Source organism: Cajanus cajan, chromosome 6, assembly GCF_000230855.2.
Source record: "Cajanus cajan strain Asha chromosome 6, NIPB_CcT2T_4, whole genome shotgun sequence".
In the NCBI taxonomy this organism is placed as follows: Eukaryota; Viridiplantae; Streptophyta; class Magnoliopsida; order Fabales; family Fabaceae; genus Cajanus; species Cajanus cajan.
In genome coordinates, this window is record NC_138522.1 from 3,163,361 (window position 1) to 3,175,909 (window position 12,549).

At 29.6% G+C, this 12,549-nt stretch overlaps 1 protein-coding gene across 1 annotated transcript; it reads left to right on the top strand.

Moving 5' to 3' along the window:
* The first annotated feature begins 413 nt into the window (after window positions 1-413).
* On the top strand, window positions 414-7,996 carry LOC109814847 (ultraviolet-B receptor UVR8). Its single transcript, XM_020379361.3, has 12 exons — window positions 414-742; window positions 831-1,017; window positions 1,596-1,742; window positions 2,843-2,924; window positions 4,772-4,927; window positions 5,205-5,378; window positions 5,691-5,762; window positions 5,959-6,030; window positions 6,179-6,297; window positions 6,886-6,971; window positions 7,130-7,182; window positions 7,578-7,996. The coding sequence occupies exons 1-12, from the start codon at window positions 661-663 to the stop codon at window positions 7,662-7,664; spliced, it is 1,317 nt and encodes a 438-aa protein (XP_020234950.1). The 5' UTR covers window positions 414-660; the 3' UTR covers window positions 7,665-7,996.
* The last annotated feature ends 4,553 nt before the right edge of the window (window positions 7,997-12,549 follow it).

A 12,549-nucleotide genomic window follows, 5' to 3' on the forward strand; every position in this document is an offset into this window, starting at 1 on the left:
GTAATAGATATAGTTTTTTTATAATTAATTATTCAAATTTATTGAATTATAATTGGATAACAATATAAACAAAATTACATTATCATGCATAAAGTATTATTTCTTAAGAATGTATTTATTTATATAGTTAATCACCTATACTTTGTAAGTGTAAAATTTTTTTATACTGATAATTAATTATATTTTTTAATTGTGTCATGTCACTGTTAAAAGTAAATGTATTTACATTAACATAATATAATTAAAAGATATAATTAGTTATTAGTATAAAAAAATTTATATATAGATGAATAACTCTTATTTATAAATGAAAATGAACAGAAATGTTATTAAGTGAGGAGAATTGGAGTGGCAACCACTGACCACACATAGGCAACAGAAGAGTGTTAGCATTTAGCAATATAGCAAGGATGGAGGAAGGTAGAAAAGAATGGTTGGGCGGTGCTGGCACATGGGTCCCCACCCCATATACCCACATTCAATGCTGTCCCTTCTCCCTTCACATTCACCTTAACCTTCTGAATCATCCTTTTTCCCTCTTATTCTTCATCGTTTTACTCCCCCATCAATATTCAACTTCAAACCCAATGTTGTAACTTCTCTTCTCTTCTCTTCTCTTCTTTTCTCTTCTCTCTTCACTTATTTTCCCTCACTCTACTAATGGACGCCTCCGCCGCTACTTCTCCGCCGTCCCGTGTTCTCCTCATCTCCGCCGGTGCCAGCCACTCCGTTGCGCTTCTCTGTAAGCACTCTCTCTCTCTCTCTCTCTCACCTTGTTTCAAATTTACAATCTTTTTTCAATTGGGTTTCTGTTTTTTGATCCTCTGCAGCTGGAAATGTTGTGTGCTCGTGGGGTCGCGGAGAGGATGGGCAATTAGGTCACGGTGATACCGATGATAGGCTCTTACCTACGCAGCTCAGTGCATTGGATGCTCAACATATCGATTCCATCGCTTGTGGGGCTGATCATACACTTGCATATTCGGAGTCGCGCAATGAACTCTATAGTTGGGGATGGTCTGCAATTCATCCTTTTTACTAAAAATTGCACTCTTTTGGCACTTGGGTTAGATTAGACAGGGATCAAGCAAGTTTATGGATCCTTTTTTCATACTTATATACCTACCTCTGTCTTTGATGATTTTAAGAATAGGAATGTTTTTAATCTTTTGAAAGAGATGGGTTTTATTTTTAAATTAAATTAAATGTCCATTTTCTTTTTTTAATTATATTTCTGTACTTGTGAGTTGAGTTGGTCTCTCAGTACAAGGGCTGGCACCTGTTTTTACCTTTTTGGTAAGTGGATTATTGAAAGACAATTTTGCTGAAGTTTAAGAAGTATCCTTGTACTCAATAATTTTCCATATGGAAGAGATGGAGATGTATTCAAGTTTGGTTTTGGTTTGGGTGATTGGACATTGTATGAACACTGATCATGCTGGATGGGTTACCAACTCTTGCCGTATGATACTTTGTGTTGTTAATCACCCTTCTATTTCCGAAATTTTTTTGTTCTCATACATGGTAGTGTTTTGGTATATGGTTACCTTTGATATACTTTAATTCTCAAGCGGATCATATTCTGATTTTTCCAGGGGTGATTTTGGAAGGTTGGGTCATGGTAATTCTAGTGATTTGCTCATTCCTCAGCCTATTATAGCATTACAAGGTCTAAGGATAAAGCAAATTGCCTGTGGGGATACCCACTGTTTATCAGTTACCATGGAAGGCGAGGTTCAGAGGTTTGTATTTCTCAACCAAATTTTATCATTCTCTGTTCTGACATTTTTTTAATCCATATACTAAGTACTATTCCTATTCTATACTATTAATAAAGGAGATTGTCCCATTCCTATTCTATACTATTAATATAGGGGATTGTCCCATTTGGTGTCCACATTTTTGGACATTTTACCCTACTCTTTTATAAATTACCAAATTTTTATTTTATTTTTTATTTTTTGTAAATTTCACTCTATAACCTCCAGTATTTTTAATAACTACCTGCTATTATATAATTTTTTAAAAAATAATTCATGGAGGCACGGAGTGTCTTTTGTATGCTAGTGTCAACAATGATCGAGTATATAGAGAGCATTTTTTTAATGCATGCTGATTCTTATGTCTGATATTTTTAACTCCATTCCTTTGTCTTCCCAATTTACTGAAGAAAAGTCGAATAGAATATTTGACACCGAAACAGATAGAATAGAAGTTGATTTTGCATTGGCCCATTTGATTTTGGGAACAATTTCTTATTATATTCTTGTTACTTGAGTAACTGTTAGATGTACACTTCCTATGCAAACACTCCCTGTATCGATTTGGGGCTTGTTTGGTTAAACAACATAATTAAGGAATTATTATATTTGTATTTATATATAAGCTGTTTTTATAACTGAAGAGGGAAGAGGAGAGAGTGTTAAGCTGTTGTCATATAAGTTGTAAGTTGTTTTCATAAATTATCTTGGAAAGCTTACTAACATAAGCTGAAAATAACTTATGGACATATCATAAGCTCTTCCTAATGGATCCTAGATCTGCTACCTTGGACATGGTACACGTATCTGGTCTAGTACTTGTTTGAATTCTCACTTGTTACTACCAATTACACGACACTCACTATTTAATTAACATCCCATTTTAAATGGTATAAATTCATATAGAAATCCTTGTTTTTTTCTGTGAGGCTGAAGGACAGTTATTTGTTTGTTGTTTAGAAACTAAACCCTTGATGGAGGTGCAACCCATCGATTGTCTGATTCATCATAAAATTGGTTGTTTTATTATCACTTCTTCTGACCGTTGTGTTTTTTTCCCTCTTTATCTCTACTTGTTGAAGTTGGGGGAGGAATCAAAATGGTCAACTTGGACTTGGCACCACAGAGGATTCTCTAGTGCCACAAAAGGTTCAAACATTTCAGGTACCCTTTTAAAGGCATCCATCAAGGTTATCTGTGATAAATAAAGCCCTGTGAACCAGTTATCAAGAATAAATACACAATGATAAGTTGCTTTTACCATGTATATAATTGCTTCTCATCTGCCCTCTTTTTGAATCAATTTCAACAAAAGGATGCATAGTCTCTTTGCATTTGATGGGACACAGGACAACAGAAGAAAGAAAAGCCAACGGAAGTGAGGCAACGCAGTTGGATGGAATAATAGAATTAAAAACTGTTAGGTGGTTAGACGGTTGAGAGTGCTGGGAGCAGGGGCATAACTTTTTTGTTTATTTATTTTGTGGGGGGGGGGGGGGGGGTCAAGAATTGTTACTATTTGGGAAACCCTTTGTTGAAGGGGAAACACTTGGAAGGAGAATTCTCTCCTGTTTGTCATTCAACTACCTTCACTACACTATTATTTCTTTCTGTCTATCTCTCAGTTCTCTTTCTTGTTGGTCTGTAACCAACCACCTCTGTTTATTCTATATATTCTCATCATGCCCCCTTTTAAAAACTGGATTTGAAAATACTGGTTCTTGTCATGTTTATTGTTAACATGTGATGGATTCTCTAGTTTCCTTTAATACGTAGGGTTAATAAAAACTGAAGAAAATAGTAATATTTATTTAACAACATATTCCAATCCCCCAGCATTGGCAGAATATGCCTGGAATTACAACTTTGAAGGAGAATTATAAATAAAACTCAAGGACCAAACCACAAAAATAGGTACTGCAGAATGTATATATCAACCCTGTCCAGGCCTTAGGCTGCCCAAAGCATCCTCACAATTCTTCCTTGCTCTTCTCTCCATCACCCCCTCTGTATAACATTTTCTCTCTCTCCCTCAATCGTGTCAGATCATACCCTCAATTCATCATTTGCCAGGTATCCTTCCTGTCATGATCCCTGTTCTCTTCACTAATCAATTCCCAACCGTATCATTTAATGCAAATCCATAATTTTCTTCATCACCCTTTGTGCTTTCTTTGTTGCCATTAAGCCCAACTTTTCTTTGGTCCAAACCCCATCCATTTTTTTTTTCTCTCATCCGAATTCCTTCCATGTGACATGTGTATTTGCCTCAAATAGCTCTGTACATTCAGATTACTTTATTGTTGTTGTCCACATTCCTCCACTGCACTGTAATTCTATAAATGCCCCTTTTCCCCACTCTTTAATGAATACTTTCACATTCAGTAGAAATCCTATTAGCAACATTAGTCTTTGCACAAGATTCCTGACTTTCTGTTGCATTCACCATTTTCCTTATGCCAAGAGTCAAGCACTTGATTTGACTTTTTTACCCAAGAACTCTCCTATTTATGTTGGGTGCCCTCTCACAAGGCTCATTCAGTATAGCCTTCATTACCTTCCAAATCAATGTTGCCTGAGTTGCTTGTCTTTCCTTCCTTCCTGACTGTCTGGGTTCACTAATTATTTCTACATGTGCTAGATCCCTCAAAGAAATCACATTCATAACATCTTAGGGTGAATTGTAGCAGTTTTGATGTTTGCATCTCCCACTTCACTAGCATTGCTTTTGTTCTTTTTCTTTTGGTTATGAATCTTGAAACTGAATGGTAGAGAATTTAACCAATCAATCTTCTGGAAAAGCATCAGGAACAGTTTATCATTTCATAAGCATCCACTACTTAAACAAATGGAAGAGAAAAGTGGCTGAGAACACACACAAAAAAACAGAATTACTATTGTTATGAAATTATTGTAATATTTTATTATTTATTTATTGAACATTGATAAACATAATGCATCAAAGAATTATTTAATTAACTATTGGGCACATGTAATTTTTTATACTGTAGGGAATACCTATCAAAATGGTAGCTGCAGGTGCAGAACACAGTGTAGCTATTACTGAAAATGGAGAACTGTATGGATGGGGTTGGGGCCGATATGGAAATTTGGGGTTGGGAGATAGAAATGATCGTTGGATTCCTGAGAAAGTTTCTTCTGTTGATGTATGTCCTCAAACTGGTATCATCTTACCTTCCTCGTTCTACTCTGATTATATATGGAACATATGTGATTTGATATTGTTTGATTTCTGAAAAAGTTCATCTTGCCGTTTAATAGGAGCAGCATTTCCAATTCCAGGTGTTAAACTTTTGTGATGACTGTCAATTTGTCTAGAAAATATTGTTAAGATTCACGAGTCATTGGTGTACATGCATACTAATGGATGGAAAACTTTTGTTTTACTCCCCTTGCCTAATTCTTGCTTGATTCATGTTGCAGTGTGACAAGATGGTCATGGTTGCTTGTGGTTGGCGGCATACAATTTCTGTTTCATCTTCTGGTGGCTTATACACATATGGATGGAGCAAATATGGCCAACTAGGACATGGAAATTTTGAGGATTCTCTTGTGCCTCGCAAGCTTCAAGCCTTGAGTGATAAGTTAATTTGTGAGGTAGTCCTTTAATTTTAAGCTGAGTTGGTGTCTAGGCAGCAATTTCTCGTATTATTTTTCTTTGCTCTGCTTGTTTAGTAGGTTGTATCTTCCTCCAGTCCCATTTTTTGAATGTTGGATTTTTTCTGATAAGGGAAGAATTGGAAATACTTCTCATGTAATGTAAGGATTCCATCATGTGTTTGTGTGTTGTTAAAGACAAGCAAAAATTGGTCCCAAAAAATCTTGTCCTACCCTATACCCTCGCTCACTGGATGCAATTTATTTGGTGTTGTTTTGTCTGTCTCTCAACTTGACTTGGACTTCTTTCAGGTATCAGGTGGATGGAGGCATAGTATGGCACTCACATCTAGTGGGCTACTATATGGATGGGGTTGGAATAAGGTTAGCAGTCATTTTTTATTCTCCCCATGTTGATGACATTTTGTATCATAACAAGAAATACTGGTAAAAGAATGCACATTCATCTGTGCAGAGAACTAAACATATTACACTTTATAAAAAAACTGGTATAAGACACAAGTCTTTTATTATTGACATGTGTTCGGAAAATTGTCACTTAATTCTCCTTCAATTGCAGTTTGGACAGGTTGGAGTTGGTGACAATGTTGATCGCTTCTCTCCTGTGCAAGTGAAGTTCCCCCATGATCAGGTACTTGAAACTGTAATACTCTTCTTCTCTTTCTATCGTTCATTTGAAGCATTTCAACTTTGTATCTTTAAAGTCAATGTCTATTTTCAAACAATCTAACAACTATTCTATTTTTGTATTTCTGCACAATTTTTGTGTGACTTGGCAGAAAGTAGTTCAGATCTCATGTGGGTGGAGACACACAATTGCTGTAACTGAAAAAGAAAATGTATATTCTTGGGGAAGAGGCACAAATGGGCAACTTGGGCATGGGGATACTATTGACCGGTAATTGCACTTACCACCTTAATAAGTGTGTTTGGACTTTTAGGCATGCTTCTGTCTTTCACTTAATTGTTTTCTCTCCCATTTGTTTGCTGAAGGCACAGATTTTTAAACTCTCTAAATCAATTGGGAGTAGAATCTAATATCATCATGTTGGTAATGACTGCCGTTGATCAATGATCTTGGTCATGAAGTTCTTATGATTGGCATATTGGATGTGTTACGACGTCCATGAAGTGGATGGTTAAATTCTGACTGAGGTTTAGAAAGCAAAATGCTAAAAGCTAGCTTGTATAATGTAGCTGTAAACTAATAGAGTAGATCTTAGTCTTATTACATTCGTTGCACCATCTTGCATCCTATTCATTTATAACAAATTATCTTCAATCATGGGTGTCTAAATATATATTTATGTGTCTTTTATTCACCCTGGAAAGATAAGTTATTTATTTGTGGCAATTATGACCATATTCATTTAAGAATTAAAAAGTTATATCCCAAATCTAATTTATTAACTGGAAACGTAGTTTTGAGTAATGGGTGCATTTCATTACATGTCTTATGTTCATGGTGTGAGTCTGTTATTTGTAGGAATACTCCAAAGATTATCGAGGCATTGAGTGTCGATGGATCTTCTGGGCAGCACATAGAATCCTCAAACACTGAATTAGTGTCAGGTGCTTTGTTCTGCTCATCAGTAATATTGTTCCTTCGTTTCTCAGCCATTACTGATAATACCATTTGCTAGTGTAATTTACATTCATATATTTTATTTTTCATTTAATATTTTATACAATTTGGCATGATGCTAGCTCTTTTGTTTTTCCTTAAACAGGGAAAAGTGGTACCTCCTTATCCGAGAGATATGCAGTGGTTCCGGATGAAACCGTAAGTGTCTCATCTTAGCATACATTATTTGTTAACTCTGGGTTGAGGTGAAAGGTAAATCATATACGTTACAATTATTATGGATCTTAATCATGGTTTAGGAAACCTAGAAAGAAAATTGTAATTTCAACCTGTGAGGACTATGAGAAATATGGGAGCAAACATGGTCCCTTTGACTTGGTATGAGGAGCAATTCTTGCATGAGCATGCGTACATCTAATCAAATGTTGAAATATGTGCAAGATTTATTTTTTTTGTCTTAAGCTTTCTGATTGGTTGTGTCTTTTAGCATTGTGTTCATGTAGGAATTGATTTCGATTTCGAATGAGAGCTTATGCATTTCACGTGAAGATTAGAAAAAGCTTATTATGTCACTAACATGTATGATTTAGCAGGTCTCAGGACAAACTACTAGTTCAAGCAGTGGAGATAGGCTTGATATTAGTGTCCCTGAAAGTGATGTCAAACGTATCCGAGTTTGATATGCCAAATTTCCTTTAGATGAGACTGTTGCATTCTATTCATATCTCTGCCTCATCAGTTCATTGGAAGCTACTCAAATGCCGCTGGTATTTTGGGGCTTTCAACATAGTAATTGTAAATTGTAGTTATATGATAAATATCAGCGACACATTCTTTAGTACACTTTTAACATAATAGGTATCATAAAAAGTATATTAAAAAAATGTGTTGCTAGGATTCCCGGTAGTGAAAGAGATATTATGAGAAACATTGCATATGATCTCCCTATTTTATGTATTATCAATCAACATGGATACATTTAGCATATCCCATTTTTATATTTTTATTTCAAGCTGATTTATGATGCTGTGTTTCTAGATGTTTTGCTTGTTCATTGTAATAAAAACCTGAAAGGAAGGAAATCGTGCATAGTGGAGAAAGTAGCTATCTAAGATGTAACATACTAAGCAGTTGGTGTGTAGTTTGTGGGAGAGACTTCTTGAGATCTTCGACTCAAAATTGACAAGTGAACGGATATGTATAATATAAAGTAGTTTTAGTTACATTTTCTTTCTCTCATTTGTCCTTTTGGATTCCTTTAAGATATTAATTTATTTAGTAATTTTATTGAACTTTCTTTTATAAATTTTGACTAAGACGTTTTATCATTTCAGATTTTTTTTGTTCGATAGTTATCTTTTCTAAAACTTTTAAATAAATTATAATTTAACTGTATTATTTTTAATAAATTGAAAATACAATATGTTATATACAATAATTTAATATTTAAAATACTGTTTTTTTTTTACTTATTTATGAATTTTAAGGTCTTCTGATCTTATTATTACAAGCTTTAAGTAGAAAAATAATATTTAAATATTGATTTAACGTAATGGGTGTATGCTTTGTTGATTATTATTTTTCTTTAATTTCATTTATATTAATAATATTCGTGAGATGTTAATTTTTTTATGTATAAATATAGAATAAAACCAACGAAATTAAATCAAATTGTAAGAACTATAAACTGGAATAGTTAAAAACCAAGTACTTTAGCATCCTATTTAAAAATTCATCGGAACTAATAAATGGACTCTTCTTTGCCCTTAGCTACTGTTTGTGCTACGCGAATAAAAGAAACAGCTTTAGTACATGTTTTTTTACTACTCCAAATTCTATATTTTTTTTGATATTTTAAATGATTAAGTGTAAAACCTAATTTAATCAGAATATATCGATAACGTAAGTACTTTGTAGTTTGTACAGTTATTCAACACAAATTAATAATTTTATGATAATTGTTTAAAAAATCATAATTAACATGGTTTTTATCAATTAATATCATAATTTTGTAGACTGAAAAAAAGTAAATGATTAAATTAGTCCCTAAAATTATACATGATTTTAATGAAATTTTTAAAAATATAATGTGTCACTTATTTAAGGTCTTTCATTTAAAGTTTATATTTTTCTTCTTCTTAAAAGTGGAAATAGGGATGACAAGTAAATCGATATCCGTGAATAATATCTGAAGTCATCCCAACTTTGACGGAAAAAATATTCAATTTGATTTGATATAGATACGGATGATACTTGATTCAATAAATCGAGTACAGGAACAAATATAATACTTGTCCATTATCAGTATCCATATCACTTTAAATATTTAGAAACTTAATTTTTTTTAATAATTTACTTGATATTTACATAATTTTATTTTATTTTAAATTTATTTCAAATGAAACATAATTAATGTAATTTTGTAATTGTTACTCTAAATTAATTTTTCCAATATTTTCTTAAAAAAATATTTAATTAATTTTTAATTAGGTATAGGTTGGGTGCAAATATACCTAATACCTATCGGGAGACAGGAATAGAGATGAAAATTATATAATCGCTAGATATGAGAATGAAGATTGGTATAAGATACGAGAACAAGAATAGGTACGAGGATACCAAAGCTTGTACCCACCTTGTTGCCATCTCTAAATGAAAGTGTCTAAGTACCACGATAATGTTGTGTGGCATGCATGTGATACACATGTTACATGACATATGACTATAAAATACAATATCATTTTAATTTATGAAATCGTGACACTGTCACTTTAGTCCTTAAAATTTTAACTTAATGTTATTTTAATCACCTAATATTATTACAATTCTATTATAATCAAGTAATTATAATTTTAATATTTACACAATAAAATAAATAATTAAGTGTTATAAATACCATGATAAATATATGCATCTTTCAATTGTCAATTTTTATTCAATTTATTTTATAATATATAAATAAAAAAAATTTCTAGTCTATATATAGTAAAATAGAAAAGAATATCAAAGACATAAAAATGTAATTTTGGGAAATGAAAGTAAAGGATAATTTTCGCAATAAAAAATAAAAAATAATTTATGAGAGAATTAATTATGAAGATAAAATATAAATATAAAAAATTAGAAATTATTTTTATTTATGTATTTTAGAAAATAAATGGATAAAAGAGGGAGGAAATTGACAATTAGAAGAAGATATATAGCATATTTAAGATAAAAATACTAGTATTCAGTATTTATAATGCATACGCTAAATGTTTATTATATATAACTAAAATTTAAAAATAAATTATTGATTATGTATATAAATAAATATTGTATTTGAATATATAAATTATATATAAAATTTGTATAAATAATTATTTTTAATTTATAAATTATATTTTAGATTTATGATAAATAATTTATATTGTAGCAAAAAATTATTTTTATTTAACAATAATTTATTTTAAAAGTATTAATATTTAACTAATAAATGTTTAATTAACTCAAATTAAATTAATTAATTTATATTATTTTTATTTTTATTTAACTAATAAATTTCCTTATTTTATAGAATAATTTTGATACTTTTTATTATATTATTTTTAATTTTTATTTCATAATAAATATGTATTAATTATCATATATAAATTAATTAAAAATTAGATTAAAAGTAAATGTATCAGTATAATTGATAATATGATAATTAATGTTCTCTTGAAATTTAAAAACATAAATAAATAAATAATTATTAAAAATACGACCTAGAAAAAGGAATAAATAAAATATGTATATATCATTTTAATTATTTCAAAGATTTTTTTTGTTTTATAACATGTAGATTTCTTTCCTTCATTTTATCAAATACTTAAAAAAATCAATATGAATTATATTGCAATATATTGATTGTAATTTTTATACATTGTATTGCACTTTAAATCCTTAAATAAATTAAGAAAAAAAACAAAAATAACCTATATTGCACATCCATCAATTTAATTATTGTTGATTTTTTTTTACTTTATAAAAAAATATTATTTTTATTTAAATTTATTGGGTATTCAATGACCCAAACGAAATCAATTCAGCCAACATCAAAATAGTTTGGTTTGAGTTAAGTAAAAAAGTTATGAAATTTAAATCAATTAAATTTAATTACTTTAAATTGAATTTTTATTCAAACCTGAACCAACCTAGTTCATGAATAATCATAGTTTCTGCACACCAAAATCAAATCTATGCAAGCCAAAAAATGTCACTTTAACATATTTATTTTATTACTTGGATGTGCATTCCATAAATAAATTCTTACTATTTTATTTTATTTTCTTCCATTTAATATAATTTTAGAAAAATAAATGAATTTTGAAGATAATAAACAATATTTATATTTTTAAAAGTTTAATATTAAAAAAATAAAATAAAAAAATAGAAAAGGATCGTTGTTTATTGTAGTCATCATCTACATGAATGATCATGCTTTGTATTATACCACAATAAATGTAATATAGGTAAAGTACGTGCTAGTGTACAATACTATTTTCTTACACTAATTTAGAGTTTAATTTTTATATGTTGTCGGTGGAATTTTTTTTACATTATCAATTATTTAAAATATATGATAAATATAATTTTTTTTTAAAATAATTACTATAAAAATAAATAAAAAATAATGTATAGACTATCTACTATAAATAGAAATCAAATTCATTAAAATTTGCACTCTTCTCTCATTGTCATACGATATTTTACGATATATATATATATATATATATATATATATATATATATATATATATATATATTAATTTTTTTTTACCAAATTTTAGTCTTAAAAATATTATCAAAATTTCATTTACATTATTATTTTGATATGGATGCAAATGTTACCACATTTTTTTTAAATACACATTTTCCTCTCGTAATAAATTATAAGTATAAAAAATGAATTATATTAATTAAAAAAACTAATCACTATCATTTATTCTACTAATGTTATTTAAAAACATATATTTTTTTTCTTTAAATACCTTTCATTGAAACTTAGTACCAATAATAAAAGCTCTCATATAGAAATTATTTTATTTTAACTTTTCTTCCTATTTTATTTTTCTTTAAGTGATTTTGAAATAATTTAACTAAACAAAATTTATATTAAAAGTGTGTTTAACAATACATTGGACGAACTTATAAGTTAGTATAAACAAAATAAATTTGTTTAATATGTGAAATTTTTCTGATACATTTCAACTTAGTTTCATGGTTACTTCAAAAAATAAATTAACTTACAAGGTACTAATATTTTTTTAGTTCATTAATTATTTGAAATTCTATTTTACTACTAAATATGCCATTTTATGTTATTATTTATTAATTATTTTTATTAAACATTTTCAATTCAATCAATTATATCTTATAAAATTTTAACTTTTAACTTCTTACTTATAGTTTTTGAGCTTCAACTAGCTTATTAGCTTTTATCAACCTATACATTAGTTTTACCAAACACAAGTTTTGAATCTTAATGAGAATTTTTTAGATTTGCCATTTGTTTGGGTTACAGTTTAAATGTACAAACAAATG

What these genes read in the sequence shown, in the direction of transcription:
- LOC109814847 (XM_020379361.3), top strand. Translation starts at nt 661, where the DNA reads ATGGACGCCTCCGCCGCTACTTCTCCGCCGTCCCGTGTTCTCCTCATC. An exon ending in GAACTCTATAGTTGGGGATG is followed by an intron (nt 1,018 to 1,595) that starts GTCTGCAATTCA and finishes TGATTTTTCCAG; the next exon opens with GGGTGATTTTGGAAGGTTGG. An exon ending in CAGTGGTTCCGGATGAAACC is followed by an intron (nt 7,183 to 7,577) that starts GTAAGTGTCTCA and finishes ATGATTTAGCAG; the next exon opens with GTCTCAGGACAAACTACTAG.